Source organism: Pongo abelii, chromosome 23 (assembly GCF_028885655.2).
Source record: "Pongo abelii isolate AG06213 chromosome 23, NHGRI_mPonAbe1-v2.0_pri, whole genome shotgun sequence".
Lineage (NCBI taxonomy): Eukaryota > Metazoa > Chordata > Mammalia > Primates > Hominidae > Pongo > Pongo abelii.
The window spans coordinates 23705332-23724871 of NC_085929.1; the positions used below are offsets into that span (position 1 = coordinate 23705332).

At 47.9% G+C, this 19540-nt stretch overlaps 1 protein-coding gene across 2 annotated transcripts in view; it reads right to left on the minus strand.

The window, feature by feature from the left end:
• Positions 1-18874, minus strand: part of ADA2 (adenosine deaminase 2) — a 44219-nt gene extending 25345 nt beyond the window's left edge. The window contains 4 exon segments of one of the 2 annotated variants that reach the window (NM_001131888.1): positions 186-396; positions 3665-3884; positions 6150-6479; positions 18612-18874. In NM_001131888.1, the coding sequence (NP_001125360.1) occupies positions 186-396; positions 3665-3884; positions 6150-6471 (753 nt within the window). In that variant the 5' untranslated portion in view covers positions 6472-6479; positions 18612-18874. 2 annotated transcript variants of the gene reach the window in all.
• Between the last annotated feature and the right edge of the window lie 666 nt (positions 18875-19540).

A 19540-nucleotide genomic window follows, 5' to 3' on the forward strand; every position in this document is an offset into this window, starting at 1 on the left:
TTTGCTGGAGCCTGCCCAGTCCATTTCAGGTTTCCTTGCTCATGGCGGCCCCTGGAAAGGCACATGATCCCTTGCACCAGAGACCTAGGTGGTCAATTCATGAGAATTCAGTCTTCTACCAGCTAAGATCTGAGTCAGGCCAGAGCAAAGGAGGTGGGAGGGACGGAGAGGAGAGCTGGGCTCACCGGCAGCAGCCTGGCTCTGATCTCCATGTAGAACACGTTGTCCTCGTAGAACTCCTGCATGCTCTGGAAGACATAGTCTCTGAACACTGGTGCGTAATGGATGAGACCAGAGATGGTGAAGAAGATGGTTTCAAATTTCGACCAGACAACATTTTGGTTTGTGTAAATCACCTCTGGGTGCTGGGTCACCAGAGTGAAATTCCTCAGCAAGCTGTCCAAGACACAAAGTGGGGAGTGGCAGAGGCATGATCCAGGACACTGCCCCCAGGCACCCATAGGACTGCTACCCACCTTGCATATCCCAGCTAGCAGCTCACAGGATGTACCCTAGAGTGGAGATAAGGAAGGGGCAAAGGGGAGCATTCCCAGGCTCACGATATAAGTGTGGGTCCTGTGGCCAGGCAGCCCACTGCCTGCTTAAACCCTAACCCCAAACACAGGAGACTGCTTAAGAGGAGAGCTTACCAGCCAGTCTCTCCTGGCTCCTTGTTCTCCCTCTGTATGCTTGGCCAGTCTGACCCCACTGTACTTTCTAGACCAAAAAGCTCTCTCTCTCTCTTTTTTTTTCTTCCTATACCCACTGACAGGAAACTAGACCAAGCTCTTTTGGGGGGATGTTATGGACTAACTTGTGTCCCCAAGCCCCCAAATTCAAATATTGAAGCCCTAGCCCTCATTTGGAGAAGGGAATTTTAAAGAGATGATTAAGACTAAATGAGGTTGTAAGGATGGGGCTCCACTCTAATAGGATGGGTGTCCTCGTAAGAAGAGGAGGCCAGGCGCGGTGGCTCATGCCTGTAATCCCAACACTTTGGGAGGCCAAGATGGGTGGATCATTTGAGGTCAGGAGTTCGAGATCAGCCTGGCCAACATAGTGAAACCCCGTCTCTACTAAAATACAAAAATTAGCCAGGCGTGGTGGTTCGTGCCTGTAATCCCAGTTACTAGGGAGGCAAGAGAATTGCTTGAACCCTGGAAGCGGAGGTTGCAGTGAGCTGAGATCGCACCACTGCACTCCAGCCTGGGCGACACAGCAAGACTCATCTCAAAAAAGAAGAAGAAGAAGAAAAGACAGCAGGAGTGCACACACAGAGGAAAGGCCATGTGAGGACACAGCCAGAGGCAGCCTTCTGCACGCCAAGGAGAGAGGACTCAGGAGGAACCACCCCTGCCCTGGCACCTTGATCTTAGACTTCCAGCCTCCAGAACCATGAGAAAATCAATTCCTTTTTTTTTTTTTTGAAACAGGGTCTTACTCTGTTGCCCAGGCTGGAGTGCGTGTCACAATCACAGCTCACTGCAGCCTCAATCTCCCAGGCTCAAGCAATCCTCTTATGTCAGCCCCCTGGGATAGCTAAGACTATAGGTGTGCACCACCACATCTGGTTAATTTTTTATTTTTTGTTGAGATGGGGATCTCACTATGTTGCCCAGACTGGTCTTTCTTTCTTTCTTTCTTTTTTTTTTTAAACAGAGTCTTGCTCTGTCACCCAGGCTGCAGTGCAGTGGCATGATCTCAGCTTGCTGCAACCTCTGCCTCCCAGGTTCAAGTGATTCTCCTGCCTTGGCCTCCCGAGTAGCTGGGATTACAGGTGCCTGCCAGCATAGACAGCTAATTTTTTTGTATTTTTAGTAGAGACAGAGTTTCGCCATGTTGGCCAGGCTGGTTTTGAACTCCTGACCTCAAGTGATCCACCCACCTCGGTCTCCCAAAGTGTTAGGATTACAAGCGTGAGCCACCACGCCTGGCCACCCGGCTGGTCTTGAACTCCTGGGTGCAAGTGATCCTCCCACCTCAGCCTTCCGAAGTGCTAGGATTACAGGCATGACCCAGTGTGCCCGGCTTGAGAAAATCAATTCCTATTGTTTAAGCCCCCCAGCCTGTGTTATTCTGTTATGGCAGCTCAAGCAGGTTAATGAAGGGAGTGGAATGGAAATAACTCGAATCAGCACCCAGGTTTGTATCCCTGACTGGCCATTTACCAGCTGTGTGTCCTTGCATAAGATAGTTAACCTTGCTGAGCTTCACGTTTCTCATTTCACAAAGGGAAGTAACCTCAGGGGAGCACTCTGTAGACATTTCTGTGATCAAACTAATTGTCACTTATAATATTACTATACAAGGCCAGGCACAATGGCTCGGCTCATGCCCGTAGTCCTAGCACTTTGGGAGGCCAAGGCGAGAGAATGGCTTGAGCCCCAGAGTTCAAGACCAGCTTGGGCAACAAGGCAAAACCCCATCTCACAAAAAATACAAAAAATTAGCTGGGCATGATGGTGCACACCTCTAGTGTGCTGACACAGGAGGATTGCTTCAGCTGACACAGGAGGCTGACACAGGAGGATTGCTTCAGCCTGGGAGGTTGAGTCTGAAGTGAGCCGAGATTTTGCCACTGCACTCCAGCCTAGATGATAGAATGAGACCCTGTCTTAAATAGTAGTAATAATAATGATACTATACAAGTCTGTTAGGAAGTTGCTGCATCAGGTTTTCAAGAAGATTTATCTTCCAGCTAGGTTGTCATCACTTCGGAGCTAGGAACTTTTATTCTCTCTGGTCTTATTAAGCATCAGACAAATCTCATTTGCTACAGCAATAGTGTTGCTGGCTAGGCACGGTCACTCATGCCTGTAATCCCAGCACTTTGGGAGGCTGAGATGGGCAGATCACCTGAGGTCAGGAGTTCAAGACCAGCCTGGCCAACATGGTGAAACCCTGTCTCTACTAAAAATACAAAAATTAGCCAGGCGTGGTGGCACATGTCTGTAATCCCAGCTACTCAGAAAGCTGAGGCAGGAAAATCGCTTGAACCCGGGAGGCAGAGGCTGCTGTGAGCCAAGATCATGCCACTACACTCCAGCCTGGGTGACAGAGCAAGACCCTGTCTCAAAAAATAATAATAAATAATAATAATAATAATAATAATAACAAAAATACTGTTGCTGATAATGTTTTTTGTAGATTTTAAATGCACCAGAAAACTACTATGGATAGAAAAGGTGTTGAATGCTTTTGTGGAGCAAAGTATCCTGTAAGGTTAAAAGAAAAAGGTGCTCATGCTTTTTTTTTTTTTTTTTTTTTTTTTGAGATAGGGTTTTATTTTGTCACTCAGGCTGGAGTGCAGTGGCTCCATCTCAGTTCACTGTGGCCTCAACCTCCTGGGTTAAAGTGATCCTCCTGCCTCAGCCTCCCAAGTAACTGGGACTACAGGCACAGCACCACGCCTGGCTAATTTTTTGTATTTTTGGTAGAGATGGGGTTTCACCATGTTGACCAGACTGGCAACTCCTGGGCTCAAGTGATCCGCTTGCCTTGGCCTCCCAAAGTGCTGGGATTATAGGCGTGAGCCACCGCACTCAGCCTTGCCTCATGTTTTATTAAAGCTAGATTTTTATCTATAGGTTTGTACAAGGGAGACACCTACCCACTACCACCCCATGACAGGCCTGGGACATGTGCTTTCTCAACTACTACTCACCTGTCGTCAAACTCAGTGACGTTCTGCACCCGCTTCCGATAATCCTCCAGCAGAATCCACTTGGAACATTTTTCTGATGTACGGGGAGTTGGGTGAGCAAATCTAAACTGCATGATCCCCTTCGGGGTGAAACAGATGTGGCAGTGAGGCCTGTAGGTGACATTCCTCACCAGCCAGTCCATAGTCACGATGCCAATGTCATGGAGGTGCAAGGCAGCCCCTAGAGAGGGAAGAAGAACGGTGGAGACAAAGGGGTGAAGTCCCATCCCAGGACTCCAGGGCTTGGGGACAAAGGGGTGAAGTCCCATCCCAGGACTCTGGGGCTGTGAGGACAAAGGGGTGAAGTCCCATCCCAGGACTCCAGGGCTTGGGGACAAAGGGGTGAAGTCCCATCCCAGGACTCCAGGGCTTGGGGACAAAGGGGTGAAGTCCCATCCCAGGACTCCAGGGCCTGGGGACAAAGGGTGAAGTCCCATCCCAGGACTCTGGGGCTGTGGGGACAAAGGGGTGAAGTCCCATCCCAGGACTCTGGGGCTGTGGGGACAAAGGGGTAAAGTCCCATCCCAGGGCTCCGGGGCTGTGGGGACAGTGTGGATCACAAGAAGACGTGCGAGCAGAAGGATTTCTGTCCAGACATGTTTCTTGGAACTTGTTTAAGGCTCTAGTTTAAGGATGGGGCTTCCATGCCTCACTAATCAGGAGCCAGGGGTGATCTTGTCCAAGAGAGGCAGCATGGAAGAGTGAGAGGGCATCAGGCTTGGAACCAGAAAACTGAGGTTCAAGTCGGGGCTCCACTGGCTTCTAGCTCTCCATTGGGAGCCCAAGCCTTTCAATGAGGCCACCCAACACTGCATGACGGGATACACTGGGATGAGCCCCAGGGCCACAGTCCTGTTCACACACTTGTCCTCCATCCTCTCATCCTGCCCCTCAACTCCTCTCCCACTGGCTTTTCATCCCCTGTGCTGGGCCTGTGTCTGTACAGCTTCTGGCCTGCAGGCTTTGCCACTTGAGTCCCCATGCTTGTCCTCCCGACCAGACACCAGCTGTGTCCCTTGCTCCCCTAGGCACAGTGCATGCTGTCCCTCTGCGCTTCTTGCACCCGTCCAGCCCCTGGCCCTGACACGAGCCCCCAGACAGCTGTCCCAGCTGCATGAGCTATAGTGTGTCACCCTCTAATGCCTCCCAGCAACTGGGGATGCTACTTTACTGACCTCATGATTATTATTATTTTTTTAATCTCTATTTATAACATTAAAAGAAAAAAAAAACAGCCGGGCACGGTGGCTCACTCCTGTAACCCCAGCACTTTGGGAGGCTGAGGCAGGCAGATCACAAGGTCAGGAGTTCGAGACCAGCCTGACTAACGTGGTGAAACCCCATCTCTACTAAAAATACAAAAATTAGCCAGGCATGGTGGCGTGCGCCTGTAATCCCAGCTAGTCGGGAGGCTGAGGCAGGAGAACTGCTTGAACCTGGAAGAAGGATGTTGCAGTGAGCTGAGGTCACGCCACCGTACTCCAGCCTGGGCGACAGAACAAGACTCCGTCTCAAAAAAAAAAAAAGAAAAAAAGAAAAAAAAAACAGGTGTTGAAAAGTCTTTGTAAACTGCAAGTTGCTATTATTTTTACATTTTAAATTAACATTTTTGGCCAGGTGCAGTGGCTCACACCTGTAATCCCAGCACTTTGGGAGGCTGAGGAGTGTGGATTGCCTGAGCTCAGGAGTTCGAGATCAGCCTGGCCAACATGGTGAAACCCCGTCTCTACTAAAAGTACAAAAATTATCCAGGCGTGGTGGTGCATGCCTGTAATCCCAGCTACTCAGGAGCCTGAGGCAGGAGAATCACTTGAACCCGGGAGGCAGAGGTTGCAGTGAGCCAAGATAGCACCAGTGCACTCCAGCCTGGGCAACAGAGTGAGACTCTGTCTCAAAAAAAATTTTTTTAATAAAAGAAAAAAATTAATATTTTTTGGGGAACAGGGTCTTGCTCTGTCGCCCAGGCTGGAGTGCAGTGGTGCCATCATAGCTCCCTGCAAACTCCACCTCCTGGGCTCAAGCGATACTTTCCACTCAGCCTCCAGAGTAGCTCGGATTACAGGTACACCACCACCCCTGGCTATTTATATGTGCAGGATGCTAATTATTTCATGTTTCATGGAGGTGTGTTTATACTACTCCAGGATGCTATATCACATTGTATCCTATGTGGTAGCTTAACCCCTGGGAAAACTATAAAGAGAACAGCAAAGTCTCAGGGCTGGATGCTTTTCCAATCCTGACTGTCTGCGAGTCCCCCAGGAAGCAGGGATTTTGGTTTCCAACACCCTTTTCCTAGTCTACCCATAAGGACAGAGGAGGAGAACAGCTGAGCGAGGCTTTCTCTGCTCCATCTAGAATAGCAACAGCCACAAGCACAGTAATAGCCCCAAGATGAGTCCCTCTACCTTCCCAGCACCCCAAGCCACCCCTTTCCAAACCTTACCTTTTGGCATCATCCTTAGAATATTAAACACTTGACTTCTCTCAATGAGATGCTTGGCCTGGAAAAAGTGCATGCTGGGTGGGAATATTAGGGTCCTCATGGCCTCCTTCATCTCAGCGATTTTGAGCATCATGAGCCTCTCATTGGCCTGCTCCTCCTTGGTGTTCAGCACCAGCCGCCCCCCTAGCCGCATCATCTTTTCTTTCAACAACAGATGCGCCCGTGTTTCATCTATGGATAGAGCTGAGCCGAAGAAAGACATTGCCACAGCCAACAGCAAGAAGCGCAGGGCTGGCCACTCAGATGGGCCATCCACCAACATCGGGATGCCTGGACGAGGAAAGGGCTCAGATGGAGACTCCACGGGACTGCAAAGGAGAGTGGGGGAGTGAAAACCTACAGATTTAAGGGTGGAACTCTGATCTTCCTTTTCTCGCCCTGCTCTCAGATTACCAGAAGGCAGGATATTGAAGGATTCTTCTTCCAGACCCCAGAGAAAAGACCTACAGGTACAGACAGGTAGGGGTTTCCCAAATTTTTTTTTTTTTTTGAGATGGAGTCTCGCTCTGCTGCCCAGGCTGGAGTGCGGTGGTGCAATCTCGGCTCACTGCAAGCTCCGCCTCCCGGGTTCACGCCATTCTCCTGCCTCAGCCTCCCGAGTAGCTGGGACTACAGATGCCCGCCACCATGCCCGGCTAATTTTTTGTATTTTTAGTGGAGACGGGGTTTCACTGTGTTAACCAGGATGGTCACAATCTCCTGACCTCGTGATCCGCCCGCCTTGGCCTCCCAAAGTGCTGGGATTACAGGCGTGATCCACTGCACCACCTGGCCTTTTTTTTTTTTTTTTTTTGAGACGGAGTTTCACTCTTGTTGCCTAGGCTGGAGTGTAATGGTGTGATCTTGGCTCACTGCAACCTCTGCCTCTCGGGTTCAAGTGCTTCTCCTGCCTCAGCCTCCCAAATAGCTGGGATTACAGGCATGCATCACCACGCCCGGCTAATTTTGTATATTTAGTAGAGACAGGGTTTCTCCATGTTGGTTAGGCTGGTCTGGAACTCCTGACCTCAGGTGATCCGCCAGCCTCAGTCTCCCAAAGTGCTGGGATTACAGGCCTGAGTCACCGCGCCAGGCAGTTTTTCCCAAATTAAAGGTCACCATGAGGTCAAACAAGCCCTGGCTCATGCATAAAGACACTGCAATCTGATTTTTAGTGGCTCACTTTTATTTTATTTATTTTAATTTTTGTTTTTTTTAAGACAGAGTCTCACTCTATCACCCAGGCTGGACTGCAGTGACGTGATCTTGGCTCTCTACAACCTCCGCCTCCAGGGTTTAAGCGATTCTGGTGCCTCAGCCTCCCAAGTGGCTGGGACTACAGGCACGCGTCACCATGCCCAGCTAAATTTTGTATTTTTAGTAGAGACCATATTGGCCAGGCTGGTCTTGAACTCCTAGCCTCAAGTGATCCGCTCATCTCAGCCTCCCAAAGTGCTGGGACCACAGGCATGAGCCAACACACCCAGCCAGTGTTTTACTTTTAAATATAACCAGCATGCCTGTGGTCCCAGCTATTCAGGAGGCTGAAGCGGGAGCATCACTTGAGCCCAGTACCTTGAGGCTGCAGTGAGCTTTGATCTCACCACTGCACTCCAGCCTTGGCAACAGATCAAGACCTTGTCTCTAAAAAAAATTTTTTTTAATTTAAAAAATAAAAATACAGCTGGGCGCGGTGGCTCACGCCTGTAATCCCAACACATCAGGAGGCCAAGGCAGGTGGATCGTGAGGTCAGGAGTTTGAGACCAGCCTGGCCAATACGATGAAAACCCGTCTCTACTAAAAATACAAAAATTAGCTGGGCATGGTTATGCGTGCCTGTAGTCCCAGCTGTTTGGGAGGCTGAGACAGGAGAATCACTTGAACCCAGGAGGCAGAGGTTAGAATAAGCTGAGATTGCACCACTGCACTCCAGCCTGGGCGACAGAGCAAGACTCAATCTCAAAATAAATAAATAAATAAAATTAAAATAAGACCAGATGCTGGCACAAGCAGGTGGATTGCTTAAGCCCAGGAGTTCAAGACCATTCTCAGCAACATGTTGAAACGCCATCTCTACAAAAGATACAAAAATTAGCTGGGCATGGTGGTGCACACCTGTAGTCCCAGCTACTGGGGAGGCTGAGGTGGGAAGTTCACCTGAGCCTGGGAGATGGAGCCAAAATTGCGCCACTGCAATCCAACCTGGGTAACATAGTGATATCCTCTCTAATACATAAATGAATTGGCCAGGCGCAGTGGCTCACCCCTGTAATCCCAGCACTTGGGGAGGCTGAGGTGGGCAGATCATGAGGTCAAGAGATCGAGAGCATCCTGGCCAACATGGTGAAACCCCGTCTCTACTGAAAATACAAAAATTAGCCGGGTGTGGTGGCACGCACCTGTAGTCCCAGCTACTCGGGAGGCTGAGGCAGGAGAATTGCTTGAATCCGGGAGGTGGAGGTTGCAGTGAGCCGAGATCGTGCCACTGCACTCCAGCCTGCCAATAGAGTGAGACTCTGTCTCAAAAAAAAATAATTAATTAATTAATTAATTAATTAAATAGCAAAGAAACAACAGAATGAAGAGACAACCTATTTTTTTCTTTTCTTTTCTTTTTTTGGGGGGGGACGGAGTTTCACTCTCGTCACCCAGGCTGGAGTACAATGGCGCGATCTCGGCTTACCATAACCTCCTCCTCCCAGGTTCAAGCGATTCTCCTGCCTCAGCCTCCTGAGTAGCTGGGATTACAGGCACGTGCCACTGTGCCCGGCTAATTTTTTTGTATTTGTAGTAGAGACGGAGTTTCACTATGTTGGCCAGGCTGGTCTTGAACTCCTGACCTCAGGTGATCCTCCTGCCTCGGCCTTCCAAAGTGCTGGGATTACAGGCGTGAGTCACCATGCCCGGCCAATCTCTTGAATAGCAGAAAATATTTACAAATTAGTTATCTGATGGGGAGCTAATATCCAGACTATATAAGGAAATCAAACAACTCAACAGTAAAAGAACAAATAATCTCACTTAAAAAATGGCCAAAGACCCAAAGACATACAAAACGGCCAATACATATACGAATAAATGCCCAAAATTTTTTCTTTGCTTTGCTTTCTTTCTTTCTTTCTTTTTTTTTTTTTTTTTTCCTTGAGACAGGGTCTTACTCTATTGCCCAGGCTGGAATGCAGTAGCGTGAGCCCACATGGTTGGACTCCAAAGCTCACTGCAGCTGCAACCTCCCGGCTTCAAGGAATCCTCCCACCCTAGCCTCCTGAGTAGCTTTTTTTTTTTTTCTGTAGAGACAGGGTCTCACTATGTTGCCATGGCTGGTCTCAAACTCCTGGGCTCAAGCGATCCTCCTGCCTCTACCTCCCGACATTCTGGGATTACAGATCTGAGCCACCAGGCCCAGCCAACATTTTTTCTAATCATTGGGGAAGTGCAAATCAAAACTACAATGAGATCATCTCACCCCATCTCAAGAAATGGCTATTACTTAAAAGGCAAAAAAAAACAGATGCTGGTGAGGATGTAGAGAAAAGGGAGCTCCTATACACCACTGGTGGGAGTGTAAACTAGTACAGCCACTATGGAGAACAGTATGGATATTTCTCGAAAAACTAAAAATAGAACTACCATACGATCCAGCAATCCCATTACTGGGTATCTATCCAAAGGGAAGGAAATCAGTATGTCAAAGGGATACCTGTACTCGGATGCTTATTGCAGCACTATTCACAATAGCAAAGATATGGAAACAACCCAAGTGCCCACCAACAGATCAACGGATAAAGAAAATGTGGCAAGTCCATCTACCGAAGCACCAGGGAGTGTCGTGGATGCCTATGAGCAGGTCCAAAAAGGACTCCTAAAGCCGAAAGGCGTCGCAGAGCTCAGAGTGACCAAACGGAAGAAGAAAAAGAAGGACAAAGACAAAGCTAAACTCCCAGAATCAACGGGAATGAACAAAAAGAACGAGCAGCAGAAGCAGCACGGCCTGGACAAGCGGACCCTGGCCCGGGCAGCCTTTGAGAAAATGCAGGAGAAGCGGCAATGGAAAGGATCCTCAAGAAAGCATCCAGGCCAGGCTTGGTGACTCACGCCTGTGATCCCAGCACTTCAGGAGGCTGAGGCGGGCAGATCACCTGAAATCAGGAGTTCAAGACCAGTCTGGCCAACACGGTGAAACCCCGTCTCTACTAAAAATACAAAAAATTAGCTGGGCGTGGTGGTGTGTGCCTGTAATTCCAGCTATTCAGGAGGCTGAGGCAGGAAAATCGCTTGAACCTGGGAGGGAGAGGTTGCAGTGAGCCAAGATTGTTCCATTGCACTCCAGCCTGAGCAGCAAGAGCGAAACTCTGTCTAAAAAAAAAAAGAGCATCCAAAACCCACAAGCAGAGAGTGGAGGACTTCAACAGACACCGGGACACACTCACAGAGCATTACATTCCCAGTCAGCTGGACGAAGTAGCCACCTGCCCCCAGTAGGGAGCAGCATCGAGCGTTGGCAAAAGGCCATGCTGGGGTTGTGTGTGTTTCCTTTGGTATATTCTAGAAACATGGCTTTACACACACCCTTGCATCTTCTGCTACAAACCGCTTTTCGAAGCAGTGTACTCGCATTCTGGAACTTGATTAAAGTAAAATTGTCCTTGTACTCAGTTTAGGTTTCTTGGCAACATATAGAAGATACACCCTTTTAGTCTGGATGGAAAGTTTCTAAGTTTATTCAGAGGTAAAGCCCATTTCTGTGTCCGTACCATGTAAAAATGTTTTTATCCCCGAGTTGCATCGAACGCTCTGAGGCCAGCCAGCTATCTTCTCCAGGATGAGATGGACTCCAGAGGATAAGGAGCTAATGCCAGGGTGGCCAGTAGTATGCAGAGCTCCGCAGGACCCAGCATGGGTGCCCCTCCAAGCTTCCTCTAGCTTGGGGCCTATGCTGGTCCTGCAGGCCCCAGGGAAGCCATTTGCAACTCTGTGGCCTTCAGACTTCCTCCTCAGCCACTGGCCACTGAGACAGCACAGCCTGGGTGGCAGAACAGCCACCTAAGGCAAGAATGGAACAGACACACTTTGTTCCTTTCTGAGCCCATTCCCCAAAACCCTCCTTCCAGGTACTTTTAATGGGTATTGCCATGGCAGACATTGCTAATGGATCACAGCATTCTTTGAAATGGAGCCCAGATACAGCCTGCCTCTCAATCCTCAGCTGGGGGCTCCTAGCAGACTCTTGTATTTATTCACAGTTGACACATCACACAGAGCCTGTCTGGCATTCCTACCCTAAGGACGCCTCAGGGGTGACAGGACCAGGGCAGAGCCCCAGGACAAACAGACATGGGTGCAGTCAAATGGGAGGGCCCAGGCATCCGTCTTGGAGGGCTGGGATTTTGTAGGGCCTGTGTGTCCTGGTTGAGGATCAAACCGCATAAGCTATTGGGAGAAACGATCTCTGTTGACATATATATTGAAAGAACAATGGAGGCAGAAGAGAAAAACCAAGTATGGAATTTGGGGTTCTCCTGTGTAAATTACACAAGAAAGCAGAAGCCAGTTATTTAAAAAAGAAAGAAAATGTGGCATATATACACAATGGAATACTACTCAGCCATTAAAAAATGAAATCATGGGCTGGGCGCGGTGGCTCACACCTGTAATCCCAGCACTTTGGGAGGACGAGGCAGATGGATCACGAGGTCAGGGGTTCGAGACCAGCCTGACCAACATGGTGAAACCCTGTCTCTACTAAAAATACAAAAATTAGCTAAGCGTGGTGGCGGGTGCCTGTAATCTCAGCTACTCAGGAGGCTGAGGCAGGAGAATTGCTTGAACCCAGGAGGCGGAGGTTGCAGTGAGCCAAGATCGTGCTATTGCACTCCAGCCTGGGCGACAGAGCAAGACTCCGTCTCAAAAAAAAAAAAAAAAAAAAAAATGAAATCACATCATTTGCACCAACATGCACGGAACTAGAAGACATAATGTTAAATGAAATAAGCCAGACACAGAAGGACAAACACCGTATGTTCCCACTCATATGTAAGAGCTAAGAAAGTTGATCTCATAGACATAGAGAATAGAAAGATAGACACCAGAGACTATTAAGGGTTGGGGTAGACACAGGGGATGAAGAGAAGTTGGTTATGGGTACAAATAGACAGGCACTTCAAGAGGCTCAGGCAGGAGGATCACTTGAGCCCAGAAGTTGAAGACTGGCCTGGGCAACAAAGCGAGACCCCCATCTCTACAAAAAATTTAAAAATTATCGGCAGGCAGATCACGAGGTCAGGAGTTCAAGACAAGCCTGACCAACATGGTGAAACCCCATCTGTACTAAAAATACAAAAATTAGCCAGGCATGGTGGCGTGCACCTGTAATCCCAACTACACAGGAGGCTGAGGCAAGAGAATCGCTTGAACCTGGGAGGCGGAGGTTGCAGTGAGCCGAGATCGTACCACTGCACTCCAGCCTGGGGAAGAAGCCAGACTTCGTCTCAAAATAAATAAATAAATATAATAATAAAAATTATCCATGTGTGGTGGTACACACCTGTACTCCCAGCTACTCAGCAGGCTGAGGTGGGAGGATCACTTGAGTCCTGGAGTTCAAGGCTGCAGTGAGCCATGATGGTGCCATTGCACTCCTGCCTGGGTGACAGAGTGAAACCCTATCTGCCCCACTCCCAGGAAAAAAAAAAACCCTACAGTTAGATAGAAGAAATAAGTTCTAATGTTTCATAGTAGACTAGGGTGACTATACCTAGCAACAATATTATGTATATTTCAGAGTAACTAAGACTGGGAGTGGTGGCTCATGCCTGTAATCCCAGCACTTAGGGAGGCCGAGGTAGGTGGATCACAAGGTCAGGAGTTCAAGACCAGCCTGGCCAACATGGCAAAACCCTGTCTGTACTAAAAATACAAAAACTAGCCATGTGGTGTGGGCCTGTAATTCCAGCTACTTGGGAGGCTGAGGCAGGAGACTTGCTTGAACCCAGAAGGCAGAGGTTGCAGTGAGCTGAGTTCGTGCCACTGCACTCCAGCCTGGCAACAGAGCAAGACTCCACCTCAAAAAAAAAAAAAAAAAACAAAAAAAAACACATATATATAGAGAGAGACAGACTCAAATAAAATGGATTAAAGTTAAAATAAATAAATAAATAAATAACAAATATAACCAGAGCACAAGATCATAAGACATGCTTCAACCTGAGAAAGAAACCAAAACAAAACACACAGAGATAAGGAACTGAGAGGAAACAAAGCAACACAGGAAATAAAAGAAAAATCTGAAAGAACTGTAATTAACATCCTTAAAGACATAAAACATTGTGTGTGTAAAACAGGAACAGGAGGTGATTTAAAAAAATGAGAATTAGAACTTTCAGAAATTAAAAATAGCAAAGCCGAATGTTTAAAAATGTACTAGCAATATTAAAAATGAAGTTAAAGAAAATATTTTTAAAAGTAAAGCAAAATAGGAGAAAAGAAAATGAGATGATTATTGGTTGTGGAAATCCAACACCCAAATAACAGACATCTCAGAAGGAAAAAGAAAAAAAAAACAGGTGAAGGAAATAAGCAAATAAGGAATACAGGAAATTGCCCCAGAACTGACAGTCTCTAGATTGAGTACCTTGCACAGCACAGTCAATCATTCAGTGGCCACACCAAGGTACAGCATCTTGGTATTTCAGAGCATTAGCATTAGAAAGGATTATCAAAACTTGCAGAGAGCAGCCAGTGCAGGATGGCAATGAGCAGGGACTGAAGGAAGGAAATGTATTCAGCATCTCCCTACACAAGGCTCTATGCTGCTCCTTTACCTGGGTTATCTATTTGAATTACATTTAAGAAGGGGCAGTGGCTCACACCTATAATCCCAGCACTTTGGGAGTCTGAGGTGGGCAGATCACTAGTGCCCAGGAGTTCGATACCAGCCTGGGCAACATAGCAAAACCAAATACAAAAATTAGCCACGCGTGGTGGATTGAACCTGTAGTCCCAGCTACTCATGAGGCTGAGGCATGAGAAGCTCTTGAATCTGGGAGGTGGAGGTTTCAGTGAGCCTAGATTGCACCATTGCACTCCAGCCTGGGCAACAGAGCAAGACTCTGTCTCAAAAATAAATACGTAAATAAAATTTTTAAAATGAAAATAAAACAATTGTTTCTATACACTTGAAAGTATGATACAGCATACTGGAACATGTCAAGACTGTAAATTAGGAGACCTTAGGAACACCCTCAAATTGTATCATTCTAACTGTGCAACCTTGGGCAAATCACTAACGTCTCCAGATCTTAGTGTCCTCACCTACAAAAAAGGTAACTTGGACAAGATCAGTGGTTTTCAAAGTGCAACGTGAATATCATCAGTGGCATAAATACAATCTTAGGTGGCTCACAAATGGGTAGGAATTATGTTGACAGGTAATTTTAAAACGTGTATTAGCACATCAAACCCATGATATGATAACTATTATTGTTTTTGTTGAAAAATTTTTAAGTTAAAGAAAAATATTAAGTAAATAGAGGTGCAAGGATATGACAAAAATGGAAAGGTTGCTACTCATTAAATCATTTTAATATCCAAGATTCTTCCCAGCTCAGTTATTCTGTAGTATATCAGATAGCAAAGAAAATTTTAAGAAGGAACTAGTATCAGCAATATGCAGTTATGGTAGAAGCTGTACCCCCAAAATCAGAGTGCTGGACTTCAGAAGAACCCCTTTAACTTCATTAAGTCCTTGACTCTCTTTTTTGACCACGGTGTTTGCCTGCTACTAAAATCTCTAGGGCAGGAGCACGGTGACTTCTACGTCACCATCCCACCTACCCCATGCCGCATTCTCCATCAACAGCCCCGCCCCTTGTCCCTGTCTGCCTGGTGACACATAACAAAGGCCATCAAGCTCCCAAATCTTCAACTCCATCCTCTCCAAGAAGGACCCCAAAAGCATTTGTGTCCCAGCAACTGAACTTTTCCAGGCTGCCAGACAGAAGTTTATCTAATGCTGGTCAAGACCCGCCTGGTTGAATACTAGAAAAAGCAATCCCTGTTCACAATTTATTGCTATATCTACTTCATCTTCTCTCCTCCACAAGATTTTCCTTTTACTTTTAAAAGAGGATGCATGAAAACTTCATGAAGTAGTTTGCTTCCAGACTAAGAAGAAAGGAGGCCGGGTGTGGTGGCTCATGCCTGTGATCCCAGTCCTTTGGGAGGCCGAGGCAGGCGGATCACCTGATGTCAGTCGTTCAAGACCAGCCTGGCCAACACGGTGAAACCCCATCTCTACTAAAAATACAAAAATTAGCCGGGCGTGGTGGCGGGTGCCTGTAATCACAGCTATTAGGGAGGCTGAGGCACAAGAATCACTTGAACTCGAGAGGCAGAAGTTGCAGTGAGCCGAGATCGTGCCACCGCACTCCAGCCTGGGTGTAATCACAGCTATTAGGGAGGCTGAGGCAGGAGAATCACTGGAACTCGAGAGGCAGAAGCTGCAGTGAGCCGAGATCGTGCCACCGCACTCCAGCCTGGGTGTAATCACAGCTATTAGGGAGGCTGAGGCAGGAGAATCACTGGAACTCGAGAGGCAGAAGCTGCAGTGAGCCGAGATCGTGCCACCGCACTCCAGCCTGGGTGTAATCACAGCTATTAGGGAGGCTGAGGCAGGAGAATCACTGGAACTCGAGAGGCAGAAGCTGCAGTGAGCCGAGATCGTGCCACCGCACTCCAGCCTGGGTGTAATCACAGCTATTAGGGAGGCTGAGGCAGGAGAATCACTGGAACTCGAGAGGCAGAAGCTGCAGTGAGCCGAGATCGTGCCACCGCACTCCAGCCTGGGTGACAGAGTGGAGAAGGCCACAGGCATCTGTGGTCCTGAGTAAATGCCCTTGGGCCCATTTTCAAAAGCCTGCTGGGAGAAAACCCGTTACTCCTCCACTGAGAGTCTCAGACCCATCTCAGATGGAGACAGGGAGAAGCGCAGGTGGATCAAGCCCAAGCTCCGGACTTCCCAGCTACCTCCTGAACCTCATCATCCCACAGCTCCCAAAGGACCCCAGTTACCTCGGAACAGCTCCAGAAACTGAGGGCTGTTTGCTCAGTGCCCCAGCATCTGTGCAGAGCACCGGAAAAGCTCACCAACTGCTTCACTTCCTGTTGGGGTAGGTTTTATTTCCCTTCAGTGTGCACCAGGGATCCAACGAGAGGCCGGGGAGAGGGGCTCTGCAGTGCTGAGGCAGCCGGAGCGGCAAGTGTGTGGCTTACATGCATGCTTGCTGTGTGCATTTGAGTTTGATGTGGGGGGCTTGTGCGCATGTTCACATGGGTGTTTGTGTGTTCGTGTGTGTTTCAGTTTATGTGCATGTGGGTTTTTTTTTTTTTTTGTAGACAGAGTTTCACTCTTGTTGCCCAAGCTGGAGCGCAATGGCGCAATCTCAGCTCACTGCAACCTCCGCCTCCCGGGTTCAAGCAATTCTCCTGCCTCAGCCTCCCGAGTAGCTGGGATTGCAGGCGTGCGCCACCATGCCCCACTGATTTTTTGTATTTTTAGTAGAAATGGGGTTTCACAATGTTGGCCAGGCTGCTCTCGAACTCCTGACCTCAGGTGATCCGCCCACCTTGGCCTCCCGAAGTGCTGGGATTACAGGCGTGAGCCACCCGTGCCTGGCCGCATGTGGGTTTATTTGTGTTGGAGGGAGGGTGTGTGTGTGTTTGTGTGTGCTGTGTCTTTGAAAGGTCCACAGCGTGTTAGTTTTGGAAACAAGCACCGCAAAGAGGCACTCCAAAATCTGTTCATGAACTCTGGGAAGTTCTCCTTCCTCAAAATGTGATTGTGGACTGTGGGGCAACCCATTAGACAGAGGGTAAAAAGTAGCTATAATAAAATATATGTTTTAGGGGAAATCAGGGATGTGGGGACAGGACAGTAGAAGGGGCAGGAGGTGGGAGACAAGAGCTGGGGTGTGAAGAAGACCAGCAAGAACAACGCTCCAAGGGACAAGTGGAGCAGACAAGGCTCCTGTGCCCAGGACGGTCAGAGTCAGACCTCGCTTTGTGCCTGGCCTTAGCACTGTAGCAGTGGGGCCTCGACCAAGTTGTTTCAACTCTCTATACTTCAGTTTCCTCATCTGAAAATGTGGATAATAAAAGCACCCACCACAGAGTATCCATTGTCAGAATTAAAGGAAAAACACATGCAAAGTACCTGACACATAGTAAGCTCTTGATAAATATTAGCCGTGACTATTCTTAGAAGTAACTATTGGGATGCCTCATCCAAGCCAATTAGAAATGCTGACATGGGAGGCTACACCAGGGACCTCCATGTCACACGCACGGTCTAAAGACTCGATTGCACCCCACTCCTCCCCAGTCCCACTCAAATCTACCCCCAGACCCCAAATCTACCCCCCAAAGCCCACGGCACTTTCAGTTCTGCAGCTCCCATACATCTGGAGCCTTGGTGCTCCTTTTTGTCATTTTCTCCAAAAAGTACCAAGGTCATTCATTTAATAAACAGGAAGAAATCCCAAAGTGAAAACACAGAGGGGTCAGGGAATCCCTCATCAAGAGTTCAAGACTAGGCTGGGCTCAGTGGTGCATGCCTGTAATCCCAGCACTTTGGGAGGCCGAGGCAGGTGGATCACAACGTAACGGGTTCGAGACCAGCCTCTACTAAAATAAAAAAGTTAGGTGTGGTGGTGCGCACCTGTAATCCCAGCTACTCGGGAGGCTGAGGCCGGAGAATTGCTTGAACCCGGGAGGCGGAGGTTGCAGTGAGCTGAGATTGCACCATTGCACTCCAGCCTGGGTGACAGAGTGAGACTTTGTCTCAAAAAAAAAAAAAGAAGAGTTTAACACTAAGTTTTTGAAAGTCAGAGGAAGCAGAATGACCACAAGTAATAAGGAGAAACAAGATGGATTCCAGTGCTGCACAAAGGGAAACCACCAATTCTGAAAGTAAATCATGTGAAGGGTTTTTTGTGTTTCTTTTTAATACTTTAAGTTCTAGGGTACATGGGCACAACGTGCAGGTTTGATACATAGGTATACATGTGCCATGTTGGTTTGCTGCACCCGTCAACACATCATTTACATTAGGTATTTCTCCTAATGCTATCCCTCCCCCAGCCCCCACCCCCCGACAGGCTCCGGTGTGTGATGTTCCCCTTGAAGGGTTTTTTTAAATACCAGGTCAAAGCTAAAGATCAAGCTCTTCTTTCCAAATGCTTTGGCTAAAAGTAGGAGCTAATTTTCACATCTCCGAAGGTGGCTCCAGGACTCCAAGTCACATCTTGGCAAGGGTGTGGCAGCTGGCTGAGGGCTGCAGGTCCTTGTCAGGCAGAACCTGCCGGGTTCTGGGGAGTGGAGACTCAGATGTTGAGGTGGAAGCAGAGACAAGAGCTGGACACACTTACCTGGATGTGGGGTTGGGAGCGGTGAATCAGAGCCCAGTTAGATCCCGGAGGCCGGCAGCAGGCTCTGCAGAGGTACAGGGGCACCTCATTCAGAAGGGGCCATTTATTGGCCCTCTGTGGCTAAAACCAGCTCCAAGCAGGACTTTTTGTGGCTGGAGTCGCCTCCAAAGGGGCATCAGCCTCCACTCAGGTGTGACTCTGAGCGTTGCCTAGCTGAAAAGGTGTGATGATAGGGAGCACACATGAGGCGATTCGGGAAGAATATTTTGCCAAGTGCAGAGGCCGTAAAAACGTGGAACAGGGCTCTGGTTTTTACGCTCTATTGAAAATGATCATCAGAAGCAGAAACTGGGCTTGTGTTCAGAACCTGAAAATCTGCAGGGCAGAAAAAGAGGACAAAGGCATCTTTTAGTGACTACAAAACTAAACCTCAACAGAAAGATGCCCGAAGAGACAGGTGGATTATGACCAAAGAATTGGAGACAGGAGAGGTTTTCAGAATTAAAGATCATCTATGGCTACACAAACATTTGAGAGGTATTTTCATTAAAACATCCCTTTCTTCACACCAATATCATGAATTATATGCTATGCACAACCTATAACAGAGGATAGCAGAGTTACCAATGGTTTAAAGTGCTGCATATATGATTGTTATATGAGGTAAATAAGATTCTCTGACCCCCAGAGTTAAGAAAATGGAAATAATAATTGCTAAGGCATATTAAGAATTATATATGTATGTGTGTGTGTATATATATATAACATTTAATCCCTACAGCAATATATACCTATAAATGAGTATATACGAATATATGTGTGTGTGTGTGTGTGTATACTCATTTAATCCTTGCAGCAATCTTATAAGGTAGGGACTATTGCAATCCCCACCTGAGAAAGGCGCACCCTGAAGCACCTGGCAGTAAGGT